The following is a 25,751-nucleotide window of genomic DNA, read 5'->3' as shown; positions in this document are numbered from 1 at the left end:
AAACATGTCCCAACTTACAACACCAGTTTTAATGTTTATATCCTAAATATAAGGAAAGATAAGTATTGGAAAGGTGGTGTAAATTATTATTCTTATTTTAATGGTTAAGATACGTCGATGATATATTTGTTATTATCGATGAAGAAAAGGTTAAACCTGATGGTCTATTAGAGTATTTCAATACTTTGAATAAACAAGTACATTTTACGATTGAATCTGAAAATGATCGAACTTAAATTATTTAGATTTAATAATTACTAAAAATTCTGGTCATTTCGATTTTCACATTTTCAGAAAAGCGACTCAAATAGATACTATTATCAGATATAACTCCAAACATCATAAAAAGGCAACATTTTACGGCTTAATTAATAGAGCTATGGCCATACCTATGTCTAGGAAGAATTATAATAGAGATAAATACAGGGTGTTCCTAAATTCCCATTACGGACTTAGAGGGCTAGCAGTGGGGACCATGACTGTTAAATTTATCATAGGAACTTGTGTCTGGAAACGTACCGTTTTCCCACTATTCGCAAAAAACCCACCACAGCACGTTTATAGCTCCTGCATTTTCGGCGCCCTGTCCGACTCCTGATGCTTGTTGTCTGGGTCCAATTACAGGTGGGACTCGATGTGACGACCACCGATGTCAACACAGACATGGTACCTCCGTAACGTTCTTGTACACACGATCACCGCTCCTCGGTCCTTCGATATCCGCTGCAGCCATAACCCACGCCAATAGGTCTTCCTCGGATTCCACAGGGGTCTCGTAAACCAAGTTTTCACGTGACCCCACAGGTAGTATACCGCTTTTCACGAGAGAGTAATCCTGATGTAAACAAGTAGGCGGTGCACCTAGCCTTTGCACGTGGACATACATGTAATTGATTGGAGAAGCAACCGTCGCACTCACTCGACTGTATGCGAGCTCGAAGTAAAGTAGTACGTCGCATTAATTTTATTTTATTTTATTACATTTAGAGAGTTTGGAAGAGTACGTAATCAAATTAATATATGGTTGTCATGTATACCAGTATATATATGCTCTTTTTTATAAAATAGTGATTAAAGAACGAGAAATGAAGGCACAAGGCGTGATGTAATACAGGAAGTCTTCTCGTAGTGATGGAAAGTTCCAAGCTGTACAGCATGTAGATAAGGTGTTGCATCTTGCAGCAGCATCAGTGTCAGTATTCATAGTGAGAGAAATGGAGCAAGAGATAGGACCATCGTGCGTAGTGAAGCACAAAAGAGGAAAACAGCTCAGAAGTGACAATAGGCAGTGCACTGTGAATGTGTTCAATAAACTAAGCGAACAGAATCCAGGTTTACTCCTTTATTCAGAAGTTCAGATCTTCGCACTGTTGTCGTATGTGATGCACAGCCCTGTACGTCGGAACACGAGACGTTGACGGGGTGGAGGTCGGTACTACGCGCTCAGCGAATCGCAACTCTTTCTTTGGCAAAGGCGTGGACATACCGTGTTTACATCAGGATTAAACTCTCGTGAAAAGACATATAGTATAGTGGTGTCAAGTCGGGTGAAAGTGCAGGCCAAGTAATTGGGCCACCACTACCTATCCATTATTGACCAAATCTTTCGTGCAGATGAAATACTGTACATAAAGCTTACTGTTGTGTATGTAGTAAATTATTACTGCTGTACTGTAGTATGAACGAAGATCACAAACACAACAGCAGGTACAACACGTCTCCGTGCGTATCACCCACTCAACTGAATGGCATGGAATGTCAACAAACCTGTAGGGGAATGAGACATCACGTGATCGTTCAATGACATACGTACTTTAGTCAGTGGCGCGTACAATGCAGGAGATTTGAACATGTGCTGTGGTGGTTTTTTTTTACGGGTAGCGGGAAGACGGTGCGTTTTCGAACACAAGTTCCTATGCTAAACTTAACCATCTTGGTCTCCACTGCAAGCCCTTGAAGTCTGTAATGGGAATATAGAAACACCCTGAATAATCCACCAAATTGCTCGTAACAATGGATACTCCAGAAAATTTATTAATAGAATGATAAATAAAATTTAAAATGAACCATAAACAACTTTAAATACAGAGCAAAAGGTGAAAAGAAATTTGCAGTCCTGACATTTTGAAATGAGCACTCTTATCAACTGGCTAAAATTTTCAGGAAAAGGAACATCAATGTCACATAAAAAACAGATAATACTAATAAGATAATTTTCAATTCAGATAAAATAGAGAATTAATGTATATTTAACGAATCAATAATTTACAAATTGACATGCCAAACATGTAGATACACAGGACAGTCTGGAAGAAGTTTGGCTATAAGGTACAAAGAGCATGTTAATGCAGTCAAACAAAAAAGATATTCGGCAATGGGAGAGCATATGGTTGAAAAGAAACAAAAATTTACAGACATTTCTAACGACATGGAGTTAATACATTCGGCCAAAAAGGGAAAATTCATAAATGTTTTGGAAAGTTTAGAAATTTATCTTGCACAAAAAAATGACTTTGAATCAAGTTTAAATGAAAGAAGTACAGAAGAGAACTCATTGTATAGACTAGCGTTTGATCATTTAAGGAAGAAAAAGAAGAAAGACTTGAAGATCTTAAATTTATTTAGGTATTTTCATTTCAATTCATCAATATATTAAATTTTATGTAATGATCATTTTCATAATATTTCATTAGTTTCTTTATTCACTGATACGGTGAATTAAGATACAATATGGCTTTAAATTGTAAGCAAAACAAAAGATAGTTTTATATTGTTTTACTCCTTGAATTGACATCACTGATGAACGGAATGGATTTTCCTGAAACATGTACGATGAAATAAATGAGGCGGTCCGTTCCAAAACTCGTCTTATCCATCATAAGTGATTTTTCAGGAAAAGCGAAAAACCTGTAATTTTTGTAATATAAGTCTCACTGGTTTAAATGTATTACGACGCGTTCAAGTCCAATGTCATAGGGTCGTCTTACTGAAGAATTATAAATATAATTAGTAGAACGTCAATAAATTACATTTGTATTTTGGATAAGACGAGTTTTGGAGCACCCAAAAAAATTCAAAATATATTACCTCACACCACTTATTTTTAAATAAGAAAAATGAAAGGATTGAGAATATAATGTTGTAATATAACTCACCACTACACTCATGTACCTTTTTGCTATCAGTATAATGATATTCACAAATAAATTAAACACAGCACGGTGATTTATCATATTTACATCCTATCCATAGTATTTGGAGAGAATTCTCCCTTTATAGGCTACATTGCACTCGCAATAGAAGTAACTTGAACAATAAAACATCACTTTGTTGTTAATCAAACTCTCAAATCTGTTCCCTCCTCTTGATGTCCATCATAAAGAACTTCTGTTTCTACAACAAGATTGTTTTCGTCTACAGAAATTGAGGTGAACAGATTCTTATAAAAAGAAAGCAACACATTCCTATCCCAATCCATTCTAAAATGCTTTTCAAGCAAACGTTTTACGTCCTTTACTTTGGCGGGATTCAAGTTTACTCCTGGCAATAATTCAGGTGGCATTAGCATATCTCGTCAGGCGTTTTCCCTTTTTCATTACCGATTTTCCTAAACCGATGTCTGAGTTGTAAGGAGGTTCTCCTCTAAGGGTGGCATTTCCCAGCGAGTCTTTGCTAATAACAAATCGCTTCACTGAAGAAAATTCACAGTGCCAAGATGCAGGCATTTTCATCATATTTTCAGAAACCATTTTCCAATTGTTCACCGAGGAGTCTCTGCCAAACTTGAAGACTTCAGCATGTTTGCTAAAGATGTCTTCATATTCTGCTGGATTACAGATTATAGAGCATTTCCATATCTCTCTCTCTCTCTCTCTCTCTCTCTCTCTCTCTCTCTCTCTCGACTTGAGTAAATACCCTGTCAGAGGGCAGAAATGAGTGGCCTGTCATAGGAAAGACCTATTCAACACTTTCTATATTAGGCGGAGCTGTGTGTGTCAAGAAATATGAGCACATTGCAATCATTGTAGATTTGCGGTTCTCGCACGAATTCGTATAGTAGTCAAGTTTGACAAATCAGTTTGTGATAATCGATGGTAAACTGCAGATGTCGTTTCATTAGACCCCTTGTTGGATTCATGCTCCATCCATGTGTATGTAAAAACATTCTCCTTTGTCAACTTGGCATGTGAGGTACCCCTCACAATGGTAAAATTATAGGTGTACAATTGGCGACTGTAATAGGCAATCTGATCTGGAAATTTTGGATTCACAAGATTCTTTTGGCAGTCAAATGAAAATATTGCCATGCTATCCCTTTATTCTTGGAGCATTCTAAAAAAAGCTGCAGCCCTTAGTTAGAAGTTCCAAGATTAAATCATTCTTCAGTGCTACGTTCAAACTTTCAAGTTTAATTTTCTCCTTGAACTCTATGCACTTTGAGCAAGCGTTAGTAACTGGTGTTCCGAATCCTATGTTGTAGCAACGCGTAAAAATTTCAGGAAGAACCACCGCTTCACCCTGAGTTCTTCAGGCGATTTGTTGTTATACATTTTGTAAAGCCCAGCGATGCTTAAATTTACAGGTAGATACTGTCTGACCGGTGACTTTCCGCGGCGATAGTGACTTTCACAACACTGCAAACTTTCAATGAAACGTTTCACGGAGTGCTTCTTTTCAGTGTACTCTGGTTTGATCCTAGCTCCTCCCCCCTTTTCTGTTGGAAGTTTCCCTGTCGTGAAGGGATTTCTGGCAATCCTCTGAACCCGATCTTTCCTGACATGCAATACATTCAAGAATGTCTTTTGGCAGACGTGAATGTGAAACTGTTCTGTATTAGCAAGTTTTATATACCTTCCACAACAAGAGCAATATTTTCGGTCATCTTAATACACTCTATTCACAGCACAAAACTGCATGAAAGACTAACACAGTTCAAGAACAAGTCAAAGAGGGGAAAGACTGGCATAAAACGCGGGTAAATTGTAGCGTGAGTCACGTGCTGAAATTATCCATTCCTATTGGTTGATTGTATATGGCGAGTTTTGGAACGACAAGCGCCGTGGATAAGGCGAGTTATGGAACAATAGCCTAAGTTTGCTGACAGATTTCTATGGGAAAAGGCGCGTTTTGGTGCTTAATTTTGTGTTAGGACTATCACAAACATCACCAAGAAGGCAATGCTACCTCTAACTCATTTTTTAAAAAAAATGGATAAGACGAGTTTTGGAACGGACCGCCTCAAATAATTTCAATCATTGAAATTGTATCGACAAAGTGGACCCAACAAACTATTTTAAATAGTTTCCTTTAATAGATTCAGACAAGTCAATACAGGACCAAATAAATACCTATTATGGTTAAGTTTATGAACAGTTCTTACTTAATTTCAGTGTAGAGTATTAAAATTAAGCAATCTTTTACTTAGCCTTTATTTCTAACGAGTTAATAACCGCTGTTGACCACATTTTATTTACGTATTTAATACAAAAACATGTTCTCCTCCTTCATTTCTGATTTTCTTTACGGAATGGCAGATGACAGAAATTACTAATCGACACCACCTTCGAATTACATGTTATAATTCTCATGTTAGGTCCGTATTGAAATGTACGTAAATACAAAGTATGTTACAAGTGTTTATTTATATATCCACCTATTCAATACAAAGAGATCTTTTTAGAAATTAAATATTATTATAAAATGTTAAGGGACATGTTTCGCCCATATTAAGGGCATCATCAGCCTAGTCTCAGACATTCTTTTAGGAAAGCTATGTCTTTACTTAAACTGCCAGGTTGAGAAATTTGTTTAGCATATAATAGGCCTGGTTGGCTTTTACATTACATGTTCTAATTCTCATGTTAGGTCCGTATTGAAATGTACGTAAATACAAAGTATGTTACAAGTGTTTATTTATATATCCACCTATTCAATACAAAGAGATCTTTTTAGAAATTAAATATTAATATAAAATGTTAAGGGACATGTTTCGCCCATATTAAGGGCATCATCAGCCTAGTCTCAGACATTCTTTTAGGAAAGCTATGTCTTTACTTAAACTGCCAGGTTGAGAAATTTGTTTAGCATATAATAGGCCTGGTTGGCTTTTACATTACATGTTATAATTCTCATGTTAGGTCCGTATTGAAATGTACGTAAATACAAAGTATGTTACAAGTGTTTATTTATATACCCACCTATTCAATACAAAGAGATCTTTTTAGAAATTAAATATTATTATAAAATGTTAAGGGACATGTTTCGCCCATATTAAGGGCATCATCAGCCTAGTCTCAGACATTCTTTTAGGAAAGCTATGTCTTTACTTAAACTGCCAGGTTGAGAAATTTGTTTAGCATATAATAGGCCTGGTTGGCTTTTACATTACATGTTCTAATTCTCATGTTAGGTCCGTATTGAAATGTACGTAAATACAAAGTATGTTACAAGTGTTTATTTATATATCCACCTATTCAATACAAAGAGATCTTTTTAGAAATTAAATATTATTATAAAATGTTAAGGGACACGTTTCGCCCATATTAAGGGCATCATCAGCCTAGTCTCAGACATTCTTTTAGGAAAGCTATGTCTTTACTTAAACTGCCAGGTTGAGAAATTTGTTTAGCATATAATAGGCCTGGTTGGCTTTTACATTACATGTTCTAATTCTCATGTTAGGTCCGTATTGAAATGTACGTAAATACAAAGTATGTTACAAGTGTTTATTTATATATCCACCTATTCAATATATGGGCGAAACATGTCCCTTAACATTTTATAATAATATTTAATTTCTAAAAAGATCTCTTTGTATTGAATAGGTGGATATATAAATAAACACTTGTAACATACTTTGTATTTACGTACATTTCAATACGGACCTAACATGAGAATTATAACATGTAATGTAAAAGCCAACCAGGCCTATTATATGCTAAACAAATTTCTCAACCTGGCAGTTTAAGTAAAGACATAGCTTTCCTAAAAGAATGTCTGAGACTAGGCTGATGATGCCCTTAATATGGGCGAAACATGTCCCTTAACATTTTATATTAATATTTAATTTCTAAAAAGATCTCTTTGTATTGAATAGGTGGATATATAAATAAACACTTGTAACATACTTTGTATTTACGTACATTTCAATACGGACCTAACATGAGAATTATAACATGTAATGTAAAAGCCAACCAGGCCTATTATATGCTAAACAAATTTCTCAACCTGGCAGTTTAAGTAAAGACATAGCTTTCCTAAAAGAATGTCTGAGACTAGGCTGATGATGCCCTTAATATGGGCGAAACATGTCCCTTAACATTTTATAATAATATTTAATTTCTAAAAAGATCTCTTTGTATTGAATAGGTGGATATATAAATAAACACTTGTAACATACTTTGTATTTACGTACATTTCAATACGGACCTAACATGAGAATTATAACATGTAATGTAAAAGCCAACCAGGCCTATTATATGCTAAACAAATTTCTCAACCTGGCAGTTTAAGTAAAGACATAGCTTTCCTAAAAGAATGTCTGACACTAGGCTGATGATGCCCTTAATATGGGCGAAACATGTCCCTTAACATTTTATAATAATATTTAATTTCTAAAAAGATCTCTTTGTATTGAATAGGTGGATATATAAATAAACACTTGTAACATACTTTGTATTTACATACATTTCAATACGGACCTAACATGAGAATTATAACATGTAATGTAAAAGCCAACCAGGCCTATTATATGCTAAACAAATTTCTCAACCTGGCAGTTTAAGTAAAGACATAGCTTTCCTAAAAGAATGTCTGAGACTAGGCTGATGATGCCCTTAATATGGGCGAAACATGTCCCTTAACATTTTATATTAATATTTAATTTCTAAAAAGATCTCTTTGTATTGAATAGGTGGATATATAAATAAACACTTGTAACATACTTTGTATTTACGTACATTTCAATACGGACCTAACATGAGAATTATAACATGTAATGTAAAAGCCAACCAGGCCTATTATATGCTAAACAAATTTCTCAACCTGGCAGTTTAAGTAAAGACATAGCTTTCCTAAAAGAATGTCTGAGACTAGGCTGATGATGCCCTTAATATGGGCGAAACATGTCCCTTAACATTTTATAATAATATTTAATTTCTAAAAAGATCTCTTTGTATTGAATAGGTGGATATATAAATAAACACTTGTAACATACTTTGTATTTACGTACATTTCAATACGGACCTAACATGAGAATTAGAACATGTAATGTAAAAGCCAACCAGGCCTATTATATGCTAAACAAATTTCTCAACCTGGCAGTTTAAGTAAAGACATAGCTTTCCTAAAAGAATGTCTGAGACTAGGCTGATGATGCCCTTAATATGGGCGAAACATGTCCCTTAACATTTTATAATAATATTTAATTTCTAAAAAGATCTCTTTGTATTGAATAGGTGGATATATAAATAAACACTTGTAACATACTTTGTATTTACGTACATTTCAATACGGACCTAACATGAGAATTAGAACATGTAATGTAAAAGCCAACCAGGCCTATTATATGCTAAACAAATTTCTCAACCTGGCAGTTTAAGTAAAGACATAGCTTTCCTAAAAGAATGTCTGACACTAGGCTGATGATGCCCTTAATATGGGCGAAACATGTCCCTTAACATTTTATAATAATATTTAATTTCTAAAAAGATCTCTTTGTATTGAATAGGTGGATATATAAATAAACACTTGTAACATACTTTGTATTTACGTACATTTCAATACGGACCTAACATGAGAATTATAACATGTAATGTAAAAGCCAACCAGGCCTATTATATGCTAAACAAATTTCTCAACCTGGCAGTTTAAGTAAAGACATAGCTTTCCTAAAAGAATGTCTGAGACTAGGCTGATGATGCCCTTAATATGGGCGAAACGTGTCCCTTAACATTTTATAATAATATTTAATTTCTAAAAAGATCTCTTTGTATTGAATAGGTGGATATATAAATAAACACTTGTAACATACTTTGTATTTACGTACATTTCAATACGGACCTAACATGAGAATTAGAACATGTAATGTAAAAGCCAACCAGGCCTATTATATGCTAAACAAATTTCTCAACCTGGCAGTTTAAGTAAAGACATAGCTTTCCTAAAAGAATGTCTGAGACTAGGCTGATGATGCCCTTAATATGGGCGAAACATGTCCCTTAACATTTTATAATAATATTTAATTTCTAAAAAGATCTCTTTGTATTGAATAGGTGGATATATAAATAAACACTTGTAACATACTTTGTATTTACGTACATTTCAATACGGACCTAACATGAGAATTAGAACATGTAATGTAAAAGCCAACCAGGCCTATTATATGCTAAACAAATTTCTCAACCTGGCAGTTTAAGTAAAGACATAGCTTTCCTAAAAGAATGTCTGACACTAGGCTGATGATGCCCTTAATATGGGCGAAACATGTCCCTTAACATTTTATAATAATATTTAATTTCTAAAAAGATCTCTTTGTATTGAATAGGTGGATATATAAATAAACACTTGTAACATACTTTGTATTTACATACATTTCAATACGGACCTAACATGAGAATTATAACATGTAATGTAAAAGCCAACCAGGCCTATTATATGCTAAACAAATTTCTCAACCTGGCAGTTTAAGTAAAGACATAGCTTTCCTAAAAGAATGTCTGAGACTAGGCTGATGATGCCCTTAATATGGGCGAAACATGTCCCTTAACATTTTATATTAATATTTAATTTCTAAAAAGATCTCTTTGTATTGAATAGGTGGATATATAAATAAACACTTGTAACATACTTTGTATTTACGTACATTTCAATACGGACCTAACATGAGAATTATAACATGTAATGTAAAAGCCAACCAGGCCTATTATATGCTAAACAAATTTCTCAACCTGGCAGTTTAAGTAAAGACATAGCTTTCCTAAAAGAATGTCTGAGACTAGGCTGATGATGCCCTTAATATGGGCGAAACATGTCCCTTAACATTTTATAATAATATTTAATTTCTAAAAAGATCTCTTTGTATTGAATAGGTGGATATATAAATAAACACTTGTAACATACTTTGTATTTACGTACATTTCAATACGGACCTAACATGAGAATTAGAACATGTAATGTAAAAGCCAACCAGGCCTATTATATGCTAAACAAATTTCTCAACCTGGCAGTTTAAGTAAAGACATAGCTTTCCTAAAAGAATGTCTGAGACTAGGCTGATGATGCCCTTAATATGGGCGAAACATGTCCCTTAACATTTTATAATAATATTTAATTTCTAAAAAGATCTCTTTGTATTGAATAGGTGGATATATAAATAAACACTTGTAACATACTTTGTATTTACGTACATTTCAATACGGACCTAACATGAGAATTAGAACATGTAATGTAAAAGCCAACCAGGCCTATTATATGCTAAACAAATTTCTCAACCTGGCAGTTTAAGTAAAGACATAGCTTTCCTAAAAGAATGTCTGAGACTAGGCTGATGATGCCCTTAATATGGGCGAAACATGTCCCTTAACATTTTATAATAATATTTAATTTCTAAAAAGATCTCTTTGTATTGAATAGGTGGATATATAAATAAACACTTGTAACATACTTTGTATTTACGTACATTTCAATACGGACCTAACATGAGAATTATAACATGTAATGTAAAAGCCAACCAGGCCTATTATATGCTAAACAAATTTCTCAACCTGGCAGTTTAAGTAAAGACATAGCTTTCCTAAAAGAATGTCTGAGACTAGGCTGATGATGCCCTTAATATGGGCGAAACGTGTCCCTTAACATTTTATAATAATATTTAATTTCTAAAAAGATCTCTTTGTATTGAATAGGTGGATATATAAATAAACACTTGTAACATACTTTGTATTTACGTACATTTCAATACGGACCTAACATGAGAATTAGAACATGTAATGTAAAAGCCAACCAGGCCTATTATATGCTAAACAAATTTCTCAACCTGGCAGTTTAAGTAAAGACATAGCTTTCCTAAAAGAATGTCTGAGACTAGGCTGATGATGCCCTTAATATGGGCGAAACATGTCCCTTAACATTTTATAATAATATTTAATTTCTAAAAAGATCTCTTTGTATTGAATAGGTGGATATATAAATAAACACTTGTAACATACTTTGTATTTACGTACATTTCAATACGGACCTAACATGAGAATTAGAACATGTAATGTAAAAGCCAACCAGGCCTATTATATGCTAAACAAATTTCTCAACCTGGCAGTTTAAGTAAAGACATAGCTTTCCTAAAAGAATGTCTGAGACTAGGCTGATGATGCCCTTAATATGGGCGAAACATGTCCCTTAACATTTTATAATAATATTTAATTTCTAAAAAGATCTCTTTGTATTGAATAGGTGGATATATAAATAAACACTTGTAACATACTTTGTATTTACCACCTTCGAATGTCGACAAGATAGCTCGCAAGTACACATAGCGAGAAACTGATAGTGTTCCGAAGAGGATTGATTGCTTTTTGTGGAAAATGTTTCAGTTTTCTTATTCAAACAGCGTCACCTAACCTAACTTAACCGTACTATATGTATCATTAAAACATAATTCAAATGCTAGTTGAGAAATGATAACCTTCTCGGTATAAGTTTACATGATAATGGCCTTTCTGAAACTTAACCAGACATGAGAAAATATAAACCAACCTCCGAGATCAATGATGCACTCTGCCATATCTTGAGATGTATCCCAATCTTACTTAATTGCAATATTTAGCATTAAAATTAAGCAATCGCTTACTTCAGCCTTTATTTTTAACGAGTTAACAACTGCTATTGGACACGTTATTTACGCATTTATTATGAAAACATGTTCTTTTTCATTTCCATTATTTTTTATGGAACAGCAGTCAATGGATTTTACTAATCGAATCTGACACACCTTCGAATGGCGACGCAATATAATTTCTGGGTGCATAAATGTTGGTAACAGAAAAAATCGTGCCCACTTAATTGCTCGTAATAACGGATGCATCAGTGATAGGGCTCTCGCTGTAACCTAAGGATAATACACAGTTTAATATAGGAATTTTGAAGGGACAGAATAATACTGATGCTATAACGGGGTTGAATGATAAGACTTTCATTTGGTCCGTACTGAACTGAGATTATAATTGAAATAAAATGTAAAATAATGTAACCTTACATTAGTAAGTTCTCTTGTATTGAATAGGTGGAACCACAATATATTTTTATTTCAATTATAATAACAGGGTTCTCGTTATATCCCGTACCCACTGTAGTGGACTTCTACTGTACCACCGAACTGAGCCAGGATCGAATCTGCCAAGTTTGGGTCAGAAGGCCAGCACCTCAACTGTCTGAGCCACTCAGCCTGGCAGCTTGTTAACTCTTACACACTGCCCTGGCATGAAAAAGTTCTTCACTGGAACATTCAGAATGGAATCAGGGTAGTCACAGTTTGTTGGGAGAAAATTAAACCTGAACATGGGGCAGCATGTTTCAGGCATGCAGGGTTTAAGAAGAACATACAGCTGAGAGAGTCTCAAGGAACTGGGGCTAGAGTTCATTGAACTTTCAAGAACCTGGAGCATGAAGCAAAGTTACACATACAATGATTATACTGATGTTGATACACGTGTATAAGATAAACTGTCTGACAATGATATTAATAATGTATGATCTGGGGAAAAAGACATTTCTAGCACAGAAGATGACCCTAGTGATCCCATATGCATGGCAGTACTGGAAGACTTGAAGTTATAAACAATGTGTAATGGGCAACAAGTGCATCTGTAAAGAAATTTCTAAAATTTCATGGTGAGCAATATTCTTTACAAGCTAGTAAAAAAGTTACAAAGCAGTTAGATATCAAAGATTTTCCCCAAAGTTTAACTGTGTTAAATGTTTGCATAAGATTCCATAAGCCTCTTTGTGAGACGGCAAGATATTCTGCCATCAGTTTATTGGTTTACCTAGTCTGTGCTCATCCTGAAGTGTTTGGTAGGAGGGGGAAATGACAATCATCACTTAACGATGTGCTAAACTTAACAGATTGTTAAAACTGCACTAAGGAAATAATTTACTGTACTCTGTTCATTATGGTTTGATGTTTATAATAATTTTAAAAGGCTACACAATCCTCTTTAGTCTTGATTTAGTTTTTACAGGAAGAAGCAAACTCCACTATATCAAAGCCATGATCATCAAGCACCAACTCCATTGGACAGGCCACATTGTTCGTATGCCTGAATTCCGTCTGGTAAAACGATACTGTATTCCCAGCTAAAGAATGGTGAAAGACGACACAGGGGACCACAGAAGCGGTACAAAAACACACTAAAAACCTGCATGAAGAAATGTAAAATTTAAACTGACAAAACTAGGAAGCTATTGCATTTCATCGTTCAGTAGGACACTGTAGTGACTTAGAAGGAACTCTGCGCTTTGAGCAATGTCGGAAAACTGAAAATGACAAGCACATTGCTAAGAAACAATGGGAACTTCAAAAGAAAAACAACACTACACAGCCAGACCCCACCACACCAAATATATATATCTACAATGCGGGAGAATCTGCAGTTCCAAAATTGGCCTCTACAAGCATCTAAGAGCCCACAAAAACTGAGTCTTGAAAAAGACAATCACTGTCATCGTGTGATAACCCATCATCATTTCTGAACTACCTACAGTTGTATGCGTAGTACATTAATTATAAAAGCATAGAATTTTTGGTCTGTTTTTTGGCTTGCCTCATAATCTATGATCCAATTACAAAAATGTAAGTAAATGCATTTTTGGTTATTGTAAGTACTCATTATTATAAGTATTTTTGTAACTTTATCAAGTATCACTATAATGAGGTTCTACTGTAACTAGAGGTACTTGCATTGATAACATCCTCTTTTATTTATAATATATACAATATTTAGTTCTCATATACATATATCATGATGATGATAATAATAATAATAATAATAATAATAATAATAATAATAATGGAAGACTTAAGGACAACACAATTAAAAAGTACAATACAATGAAATTAATAAAACCCAAATCACCTAATATCTACAGTATAATTATTATGAATTCTTTATTTATCCAATCACCAAGTATGACTGAGTCAAGCATGCCTGCCACCAAACAAGTTCATTTTCAAACAGTTCAAATCCATGTCTTGAAGAACACCCTCACTTCTGCTCATTTGATATTTCTGCGGTGAATTTCTCGTTACATTTTGAAAATGGCATTCTCGACATACAGCCATGTACTTGTCTGCTCCACCAATTACCTCCAACTGAAACAAATGAAACACATGAAGTTTTCTATGGAAAAAAACAACTGTTGCACATGCAGCTCAAATATATTTCGTAAGCTTGATTTATTAAACATGACTTTCATTAACAGTTAATAACAATAGATGTGATAAATTAAAGAGGTAGTTATAAATAATCAAACTACGAGTGGGTTGCAAGAACACATTTATACATTTGTTAAATGATATTGGTCCTATCAGTATTCATGGTGCACTGCAAGAATGATCTTCAAGGTTACTGGATCGTTAAATCACTCTTTAAACTACAGATTGAAAATCAGACCTACAAACTGTTAACGAGGTGAGAAAAGTTTGATATTTGTCGTGTGTGCTCTTGTATCCAAGTAATTATCTGGACATGTCATCATCGGATACTAATAAGCAAAATTAAACAATTACAGCAATGAATCTGTATTTATCATGTAAGATGGCGTAGAAACCTGTTTTATTCATTATAGAATCATCATCTGACGTTGAGGTTATACTGGACCTAGTGCAGCATCTCTAAGACCAAGAATATTCAGAGACAGAGCAAACAGGAATTTTGCTTCCGCAAACTAATAACGTGGCGATGAAAGGCTGTCAACTTTTCTTCGTGGGCAACAAGGAGACATTGTGAAATAGATGTACGTCTTCGCCTACACAATCCATTTCTTTGATAAAAGTGCCTTATCCACCCACAGCTTGCAGTAAAATCCTCCTTTTTAAGTTCCTCTGCGCTCTCTAATGATTTTAGTAGACACATTTAAGTCGAGCCACCATAACCTAGCTCGCATTCTTTAATTTCAGGAAACTGTGAACTCTGCCCTCAGAAAGCTCTACGATCACCGTTAGCTTCTAATAACATTTTCTTCTACTTCCTCCAATCGCGAATACATGATTCATCAATATCATATTTTCTGCCAGTGGCACGATTTCCAATAGTTTCAGCTCCAGTTACAACTTTGAGTTTCTCACTCACAGAAAATGACCTCAAACGCTATTTTGAATTCATCACTTGTTACCACTGATGCTTCTTCACTCAGAACACAAAGTATTTAACACCTGCCACACCACGTGGTTCCAGTAATGCGGAATTAGCAATGGCACGAGATATCAGCTATTGCTAAGTCGCACGACATGAAACTGCTATTGCCGCGTCTTTGGAACAATGTATTATGAGACCAAGATACGAAGAGCACCCGAATTTAAAGAAGTGCAGGTGGTATTCGGGATTATACAGTATTTTTTGTGCTACAGGACTGCAGCCGTATGAAAATTCAAAGCCCTGGTATACACTTAAGTGAGATGTACCTAAACAGAAAAGGTTATTTCCCTATTAACCCGTGGTTACTTGCATGGTGGTGTTGGAATGTTACAACACCTATACTTTTTGAACAGCTTGTTAGGAAGGGGAGGTGTCAGTTATTTCCATTATCTTTGAAAACCAAAACCCTCAATACAATATTAGGCATGGGAGTGCATGTTTGGTGAGCAGTATGCTCAGTAGCGCGTGATACAGCTACTCACATTCCATGCAATGTAATAAGTCAAAGTTTGTCTTAAGCTTGTGTTTAAAGTGAAATGCTTATATTGTGACTGTTGTTAGTAAATTTATACAAGTTATCATGACATGCACTGATCAGATACTTTCGTGGTTGGGTGAAACGATGGAGGAGGTGGACATGAACACCGAAAGCGATGGTAATGAAACAGATGAGGTTGACGAAAGTGATCGTAACTCTGAAACAGAGCATCTACAAGTTCTGAGAAAGAAGGGGGCACTTCCGGTGCCTGAAGATTGTATTCCATGCATTTTAGGAAAGAATGGAATTACCAAGCGAGGTCTCCATGCTCCTGCTACAAATGTTCGAACCTGGAAACAAAATTTGCAAATGTTCCAGGAATTATGCAGAAAACAACAGAAGTGCTGACTGAGTGTAAAATGTTTTGTTTCCTATTATGCTGGATTATATACATGTCCACATTATTTAGTTCACTCTCCTATCCCAAATTTCTTTATATTTAAATATTTGTGTTCCTAAAAAAATATCTATGTATTTTAATGTAAGCATTTGTGTTCCTAAATAAATTGACATGAAAAATGAAGTCAGTAGGGCTGCTGAAGAAATGTTAGGAAGGAAGAAAAGATCAACTAAGAATCAGTGGATAACTCAGGAGATACTAGACCTGACTGATGAACGACGAAAATACAAGAATGCTAGAAATGAAGAGGGCAGAAAAGAATACAGGCGATTAAAGAATCAAGTGGATAGAAAGTGCAAGGTAGCTAAGGAAGAATGGCTGAAGGAGAAGTGAAAGGATGTCGAACGTTGTATGGTCCTAGGAAAGGTAGATGCTGCGTACAGGAAAATCAAGGAAACCTTTCGAGAAAGGAAATCTGGGTGTATGAATATTAAGAGCTCAGATGGAAAGACACTTCTAGGGAAAGAAGAAAAAGCAGAAAGATGGCAGGAGCATATCCAACAGTTGTATCAAGGTAAAGATGTAGATAATTTGGTTCTGGAACATGAAGAGGCTGTTGACGCTGATGAAATGGGAGACCCAATTTTGAGGTCAGAGTTTGACAGAGCTGTGAGCGACCTAAATAGGAACAAGGCACCTGGAATTGATGACATTACCTCTGAATTACTGACTGCCTTAGGAGAAACCAGCATGGCAAGGTTATTCCATTTAGTGTGTAAGATGTATGAGACAGGAGAAGACCCATCCAATTTTTGACAGAATGTTGTTATACCTATTCCCAAGAAAGGTGGTGCTGACAGGTGAGAAAACTACCGCATAATTAGTTTAGTATGTCATGCCTGCAAATTTACAGAAGAATGGAAAAACAAGTTGAAGCTGAGTTGGGAGAAATGTAGGAACAAGTGAAGCAATCCTGACTCTACGTCTGATCTTAGAGAGGATCGAATCAAGAAGGACAAGCCCACGTACATGGCATTTGTAGATCTAGAAAAGGCATTCGATAATGTTGATTGGTCCAAGCTATTTAAGATTCTGAAGGTGATCGGGATCAGATACCGAGAACGTAGCATTATCTACAATCTGTATAAAAATCAGTCTGCAGTGATAAAAATCAAGGGCTTTGAAAAATAAGCAGCAATCGAGAAAGGAGTGAGGCAAGGCTGCAGTTTGTTCCCCTCCTTTTCAATGTTTACATAGAACAGCCAGTAAAGGAAATCAAAGAGGAATTTGGGAAGGGAATCACAATCCAAGGAGAGGAAATCAAAACCTTGAGATTTGCCGATGATATTGTTATTTTATCCAAGACTGCAGAAGATCTCGAGAAGCTGCTGAACGGTATGGACGAAGTCTTGGTTGAGGAGTACAAGATAAATAAGTCCAAAACAAAAGTAATGGAGTGCAGTTGAACGAAGGCAGGTGATGCAGGAAATATTAAATTAGGAAATGAAGCCTTAAAGGAAGTAGATGAATATTGTTACTTGGGTAGTAAAATAACTAACGATGGCAGAAGTAAGGAGGACATAAAATGCAGATTAGCACAAGCAAGGAAGAGCTTTCTTAAGAAAAGAAATCTGCTCACTTCAAACATTGATATAGGAATTAGAAAGATGTTTTTGAAGACTTTTGTGTAGAGTGTGGCATTGTATGGAAGTGAAACATGGACGATAACTAGCTCAGAAAGAAAGAGAATAGAAGCTTTTGAAATGTGGTGTTACAGAAGAATGCTGAAGGTGAGATGGATAGATTGAATCACGAATGAAGAATTACTGAATCGAATTGGCGAGAGGAGAACGATTTGGCTAAATTTGACGAGACGAAGAGATAGAATGGTAGGACATATCTTAAGACACCCAGGACTTGTTCAGTTGGTTTTTGAAGGAAGTGTAGGCGGTAAGAAGGGGTAGACCAAGGTATGAATATGACAAGCAGATTAGAGCAGATGTAGGATGCAATAGTTACGTAGAAATGAAAAAGGTTAGCACAGGATAGGGTGGCATAGAGAGCTGCATCAAACCAGTCCATGGACTGATAACAACAACAACAACAAATAAATTTATCCCTTAGTGTAGTTTCGTGATACGGGGTTGGGGCCAAGGTGATATAAATTTATATTGCATGTTTTACGGCCAGATGCCCTTCCTGGTGCCACCTCAGTTGAGAAGCTAATGAATATGAAATGAATGAATATGAATGAAACTGGGTAAAGAGATGGAAGTAATCAGCTGTGGCCTATTATTAGGAATTGTTCTGGTATTTGCATGGAAGTGTAAATGGGAAACCGTAGAAAACCATTATCAGGACAGCCGACGGTGAGTTTCGAACCCACACATCTCCCACATGCAGAGCTTGGCTCCATAGCCATAGTGCGTTAACACCCACGGCCACTCCACTCACTCATGTCCCTAAGTATATAACTATCTCAAATTGACATACTAAAAATACTTCCATCTTTTCATGGGCAAAGAAAGACAAGGGCCATGAAGGGGGTGAAAATGAAAGACTCTCTAGGCCTCGTGATCTAATACTGTTGGGGTTTAAAATGAACAAGAGTTGACCAAGGGAGGTCAGATAAGATAGGATAGATGAAAGTGAGGAGCCCAGCACAAGGAGAAGCAGAGGCAGGACTCAGCTAAGCGCCCAGTGGTCGCCAACCCATGCTCCCAGAGCCCCTTTTAGTCACCGCCTCATACAACAGGCAGGGGATACCGTGGGTATTATTCTACCACCACCACATACAGTGGAAAATGCCAATGAGTTTCCAACGTCATTCAGAATAGAGTGTTTGCATACAATTCCACGCTAATCCAGACACTACACGTTGAGTCAAGCTAAGCATTTAAACTGCGATGTAATTGATTCAATTATGCTGACAATAATGATAATTTATCATTTAAATGAAAATTTTTTACAGCATTTATGGTTTAATTTGGAGCACCCAATGACTCAAATATGTATTAATATTATGTAAATAACACATATCTAGCTTATGTTAGCCGGGCATTCTGTAAAAATGATCGAGTAGTGCGCCCATTAAAAAGGTCCTAGGGAGAATACTGTATCCCGCTGCCACTTCCCGACAGCTGAGTTTCTTGGCATATCCATTGGCCCTTTAAATTGCAAAGTACCACAGTGTGAATGAAACACTCAATTTTATTGTATATTTAGAATTAAATACAAGATTATACCCAAATGTAAATTTTTTAAAACCATATTTGAGGCGCCCAGAAGCAAAACACTGTGAGTGCACCAGAACATTTTTTTCAGGAAACGTGAAAAACGTCTTACTTCCTTTGGCTCTAAGATATGCAAAATTCCTTTTCATTGTAGATTTATATTCACTTACGGACTATTTTTATGACAATCTTTAAAATATTGGGGTTTTATTTTTTTAGTTATTACCTAAAATTGTTTGGATTCACCGAGTTTTGCTCCTGTTTTCATGGATCTAGGCAGGTTTGCTTCTGTAGAGATATTATCACAACGTAATTGGAAAGAAGATGCCTTAATGCTGGTTCAAATGACAAAAGAAATTATTTATTAACTACAAGTAAGTGTGATTACATAGTATATGACATCAAATTAAAGTCTGCAAGAAGTAAAAAGGCCGCAACCTTGCAAGTCCTGTCCTGTTCCATCAAAATTACACAGGCAACTCATTGTCTTCTGGATGAATTTCGAACTCTGAGTCCTCCTCTGCATTGTTCACAGCTGTTTGAGAATCCTTCAGATTCTTATAGAAAACAATTTCTTTGTTTTCTTCCCAAGTCTCCTTGAAATGCTTTCTAAGCAGAAAATCAGTGTCCCTAAATTTAACTTCTTTAAGACTCTTCCAATCTGGATAACACTTGGCTTCATGGACGAGTAGGCTTTGCCACGTCTGCATATCCCTCTCCCTTCACTAGCGTCCATTCTGTAGGCCACTTCACCTCTTAAGAGTGCGTTTCCATGTTTACTCCTGGTGATCACAACCCTTTTTACAGGAGCAAATTTGAAGTGCCACTGACCACAGGGCTTGACGACATCAGCAACTGCATCTTTCCAACAGTGATTGACGACATCTGCTCCCAGCTAGAAAACTATTCCGTGATCCTTGAATACTTCATGGTACTCACTCGGTAATATGACAGTAACTTTCGGCCTGAGAACCTATTCTATTCGATTAAAAATTCTATCGGGTGGTAGAAAAGAATGTCCAACCATGGGATAGAAGATCTTCACCCGTTTCACACTGACAGGAGCCTCTTGTGTTAGCCAAAAGCACAGCATACCCAGCATTGTCTGGTTCTTGTTTTGCCCTCCACAGCTGTCCAACATTAGGCGGATGGTGTGGATGCCATTCAAATCTGTTTATGTTAACCTGTGATGCACACAGGACACAATTTCATTAGATCCCTTTGCAAAATCGGTTTCTTTCCAAGTGTAAATAAATGCATTTCCCTGGTTTTGCTGCGCACCTGATGGGCCTTGGCAGATCGTAAAATTGTACACATACATTTGGCGTGTATAATAAGCACTTTGATCTTGCAACTTAGGCAACGCGAGGTTTTTCTGGCGGTGCACAAGCTAACATCCATGGAGAAAAAAGCTTGTAAAATAGCATTATTCAAACGCAGGACACAGTGTGTATTAAGCTAGTTTTGCACCTGCAAACCACCTTAAGTAATGGCGCTTGGTAAGGATACACCAATTTCTGCTTCTTTATGATGAAAATGGATTCACTCAGTTTTGCTTTGCATACAGATGTGGATACACACACTTTTGCATCTGTAGGCTGTTTTCGGGGTGCGATTTAAAGCAGACGGAAGCAGTTTTGCTTGAGTTTTAAGGGTCTAATCAACAGACGACAACATAGAGAACAAAATGGTGGCAACAACTAATTTTCAAGCAAAAATGGATTTACTGCATTTTGCATCTGGACGCCTCATTTAGTGATACATTTTTGGTGAGATATATATCCCACTGCCATTTTCTGACAGCTGACAGTAGTGTTACAAAAATGTTGCAAAGTTTGGGCTGAGAAGACTTGGGAGAAAGATGAGCTACTCGACTAAGTGGTCTGTTAAAAACTAATATTTCTTGTAATGATCCACTCAATGATTCAAGATTCCACCTGTGTGCGCACTCATACGTTTCGGAATGTCATTCTTGTTTATTGTTAACAACTTTGTCTTTATGGATGAACAGTGCAGTAATTATTATTAAACAAGTGTACTTTATACCGAGATGCCAACTTTCAAGAAAGGCAATTATTAATGCAGCCGAGAGGGCACGGGCAGGAGGGGGCGGGTGCGGCGGCGATTTTTTTTTTTTTTTTTTTTCAAGATCTCACTAACTTACACATCATTGAAAAATCAGTGAACATACAATTCAACCAAAAATAACATACTCAAAGACTGGTAATTAAGGCCACGGCCGCTTCCTTCCAACTCCTAGGCCTTTCCTATCCCATCGTCGCCGTAAGACCTGTCTGTGTCGGTGCGACGTAAAGCCCCTAGCGCAAAAAAAAAAACTCTTCAGCAAACAGTAATAAACAAATTTAAAACTGTTCAATATTAACATTTACAAGAGCACTGCAACCCTTTTGAGGATTTTCTTTACAAATGAAGGAGCTCACACCTTTGGAAACACCAGTCATAGTACTTGCATTATCACATGCAAAACCTACACAGTTATCCCACGGAATCCCCCTATTCTTCAGTTCATCATCCAAAATATTGAATATTCCTTTGCCTGTATTGTCACTGGATTCCCGAATTGCAAGAATTATCGTTAAAATTTGCGTAGATTCCTCATCGAAAAGCATCACAACTAATGGGTAGAGCTTTTTGTCATTCATATCGTTACTGCCGTCTGTTGCCAGGGCAAAGGGCTTGGACTTCATTAACCCTGTTACCTTTCCCTCAACTGTAGAAGCCAAAGTTTTAACTAGCGCTCCCGTTTTTGTTCTCGCACAACCGTACTTCGAAAGCTATTTTCGAATCGGGAAATGAAACATTTTCTTGAACAAACGTCCCGCATGGTCACTGCAGGCTAAAGGCAAGTTGTGTTCAACAAGAAAAGTCGTAAACAACAACTCCGTGTTTGTTACTGAGCTTTCATCTTCAGAGGGTTTAGCAAAAATGGTTAAATTTACGTGTTTACGACAATCGTCTCGCCCAGCATGCGCAACTGAAAAATCACGGCTACACACACTACAAAACACGTGTGAAGGAGATTTTGAGGAAGGAAGTTAACAGGGTTATTCTTTAGAGTATTCCACCCTGAAATTTTGAACGATTTTTGGTTTCTTACTAGCGTCACTGGTCACGGAAACTTCACCACACATATTTTCCTGCACAAAAAATCGCTTCATTGTTTATTTCAAACTGTTCGCATTTCGTCATACGCGATTAGTATATAAATACTAGAAGAGCAATATTTGTAAATCTGGCAACCTAAATTGTCATAAATACTTATTCAACAGTCACGCACACAGTATTCACAATGAAACAGGGTTTGCCACCACTGCCGCCACTTTGCCGCCAAAACAAAGACAAGAGAAATCAGATACTTGCATACATGTGACGAACAAAGACAACAACTCAGCAAGATATACCACTTCACAGGTGGCTGTTTTTTCCGATACTGGAAGCACACACTGCGTTTGGCGCGTGAAACTCTAAATATTCTTAAACGAGGATTACTGAGAAATCCGAAAAGAAAATTCTGAGACTTCAAGCTGAAATGGCATTCCTTGTGTATCTTTTTAACACTTCATACACTTACATTTAAAAATCAACAAAAAATCGTAATTTGTGGTGTGTCATTTTTAAAGGCGTAATTATGATGGGTAATTCGTAATTATTAAGATTGAATCGTAATAGTTGGCATCTCTGTTTATAATATGAGTGCGGTTTTTTTTGGCAAGTTTAAGCAAAATTTCAGTGAATTTCAGGAATTGATGCAGGATGAAATTATAATCCTGTTGTTCCCAAGGTAGACAGTAACATTGTGGCTAGTGATGACTGAGAAATTGACAATGTTGAAGAAAGTGATCAGGCACATTCCTATTTATTTCCTCAATAGGAATTAGTAATTGGCAATTGTATCCTATTTCAAATGCTCAAGTCATCTATAAACCAAACAATCTCAACCTATGTTCTATTAAAACTGCTTGAAAATGTTGTCCTTTTATCTCACGAAGGAACATTTGGCATCGAGAAGGAAAATACTGACTCTACCAACAAATCACTGAATTTGTATCCATTGGTTTTCTGGAAAATCTCAGGAACAGAAAAAATACAGTCCTCAAAAAGCGTTGAGCAGGAAGATGCGAAGGCTGTGGAATTAAGGAGGATAGAAAAACTACGAAGCGTTGTGTAATGTGTGGAAAACTAATTGTCGGGAACATGTGAAGCCGGTGTGTGGAGAATGTGTGGAATTAGTGAATGAGTAATGGATAAGTAATGGATCAGGCGTGAAGTGTAATCAAGTCTGATCTTTTAACATAATCTACAGTTTTTACCCCCTGCTATTCCCTATATACCCAACAGATGTTTATCATATGTGACTCCTTTGATAAAGAAAATGTGTGTCAAATATAAACAATGTAATATAAACAATTGAGCCATGCCAGTGTATGTGTAAGCGCTGTGAGAACATGAATATTTCAATATCCATTCTTATTATCACAAATTGTACATTGTCATAATTATTCCAAAACTATTACAATTGATTAACAACATTAATGCAGCATCATTTACAGGGTTTTCAATAATTACAATTTAGAATTACGGAGGATTTTTGCTTATGAGTAATTTTCACCCATTGCGTGTCCTTGCATCTCGACAGAGAGTTCGCATCCTGCCGGGTTAAATACCATTACGGCCATCAGTGAAGTTTTACTGAAATTATTGCTCATTTTAACTACGTTTCTGAGCAATATTTACCATGCTTAATTTGACGGTGGATGTACTGGTCTCAGCCCATTATAATGTTGTACTAGTCAAAAGCAGTACCGGCAACTGCATGGTATCTCTTGGTTATTATATTAATAATAGCTTCAATGGCTACAATATGTTTCCCAGGTGTTTTAAAAATTTTGTCTGAAAATTTTCCGCATAATAGCTGCACCCACATTTTGGAACTTTAAAAATGGCATAAAAAGTGCGGCCAATATGCAAGTAAATACGGTAATTCTGTTACCATTTGGTTTCCTTTCTGGGTAGTTTACAGATTTATTTTTCAAAAATCAGTTCGGCAGACTGAAGAACCTAACAGTTATAATTAGAAAATGAGAAGAAATGGCTTCATATCACAAGACAAAAAATTAGTTAGATCTCAAATTCACATCAATTTATGGAAGATGCCCAGGAAATCCTAGAAATGCCTTTATAATCATCTTTTGGGTCCATCCCCCAATTTATTAGGGTCAGCAGTTTATGTGGATTTGGCCTAGTTTTATGACTGGATAACTTTTCTGATGCCAACCCTATGAAGAAGGATGTATTCACTGTCCCATGTTTCTGTGGTGGCTGGTAGAGAGTGAATGAATGAATGCATGAACGAACGAATGAATATATATTTATAAAAAACACCCACACACATTCTCAAGCCACAGTAATTAACCATACGCAATTCAAATCCCCAGCCCGGCCAAGAATTGAACCCATGTCCTCTGAACCTAAGGCCAGTATGCTGACCATTCAGACAAGGAGCTGGACAAATACCTTAATAATAATTTTTTCCAATATTGTTTTTAAAGAAGTATTTTTAGTCAAGGGAAAAGTAGAATTCATTGCATTCGTTCATACTGTCGAGGTTACATGAACAAGGAGCAGAAAACAAGATTTTACAGGATGATTCTACACAGCACGATCCCTAGCCACTGCAAATCTGTTTTAGAAGTGTGGGTGTTCTGAATGGGCCAACCTTGAAGATGTGAAAACGGGGTAGGATATCTATACATAAAAGCCTATGGAGGAGAGAGAAATGTGGTTGATTTACAAGTGATGATGAAATCCTTATACTCGATATTCTTCCCAGTGATAACAGCTACCATAATATTTATATTATAAATAATTGCAGTAGTTCTGAGCACATTCTGTTCTACCCTTGCCTGGAAAGCATTCTCCCCTTCTGTCAAAATAACGAGTACCAGAAGATTTGTTAAACCATGGAATGAGAAAATAACCAAAGAGGAGGCTGAAGAGACATGGATTCTGGAATAAATTCACATATAGCTCAATTCCTAAATAAGAGTAACAAATAATCATCATCCTCTTTCCCACCCATTTCCCCAGTTACTTGCAATCAGCAGTATGTGTCAGCCCAGATTTACAGATGGATGCCCCTCCTGACACCAACCTTATTAGGGGGGGATATATTCACTATTGCATGCTTTTATGGTGGTTGATAGTGTGAT

The 25,751-nt window shown here is 36.2% G+C and overlaps 1 protein-coding gene across 1 annotated transcript in view; it reads right to left on the bottom strand.

The window, feature by feature from the left end:
* Nucleotides 1-2,238: 2,238 nt before the first annotated feature.
* The window catches only part of LOC136886345 (uncharacterized), a 109,452-nt gene continuing 85,939 nt past the window's right edge, over nucleotides 2,239-25,751 (bottom strand). The window contains exons 4-5 of the mRNA XM_068231040.1: nucleotides 11,494-14,365; nucleotides 2,239-5,561 (exon numbers count right to left, since the gene is read on the bottom strand). Of these exons, the coding sequence (XP_068087141.1) occupies nucleotides 14,192-14,365 (174 nt within the window). The 3' untranslated portion in view covers nucleotides 2,239-5,561; nucleotides 11,494-14,191. The remainder of the gene's footprint in view (nucleotides 5,562-11,493; nucleotides 14,366-25,751) is intronic.

The sequence above is a fragment of the Anabrus simplex genome, chromosome 1, assembly GCF_040414725.1.
Source record: "Anabrus simplex isolate iqAnaSimp1 chromosome 1, ASM4041472v1, whole genome shotgun sequence".
Taxonomy (NCBI): Eukaryota; Metazoa; Arthropoda; class Insecta; order Orthoptera; family Tettigoniidae; genus Anabrus; species Anabrus simplex.
Note: the sequence above shows the minus strand (reverse complement) of the source record. Positions and strands in the feature narration are given on the sequence as shown.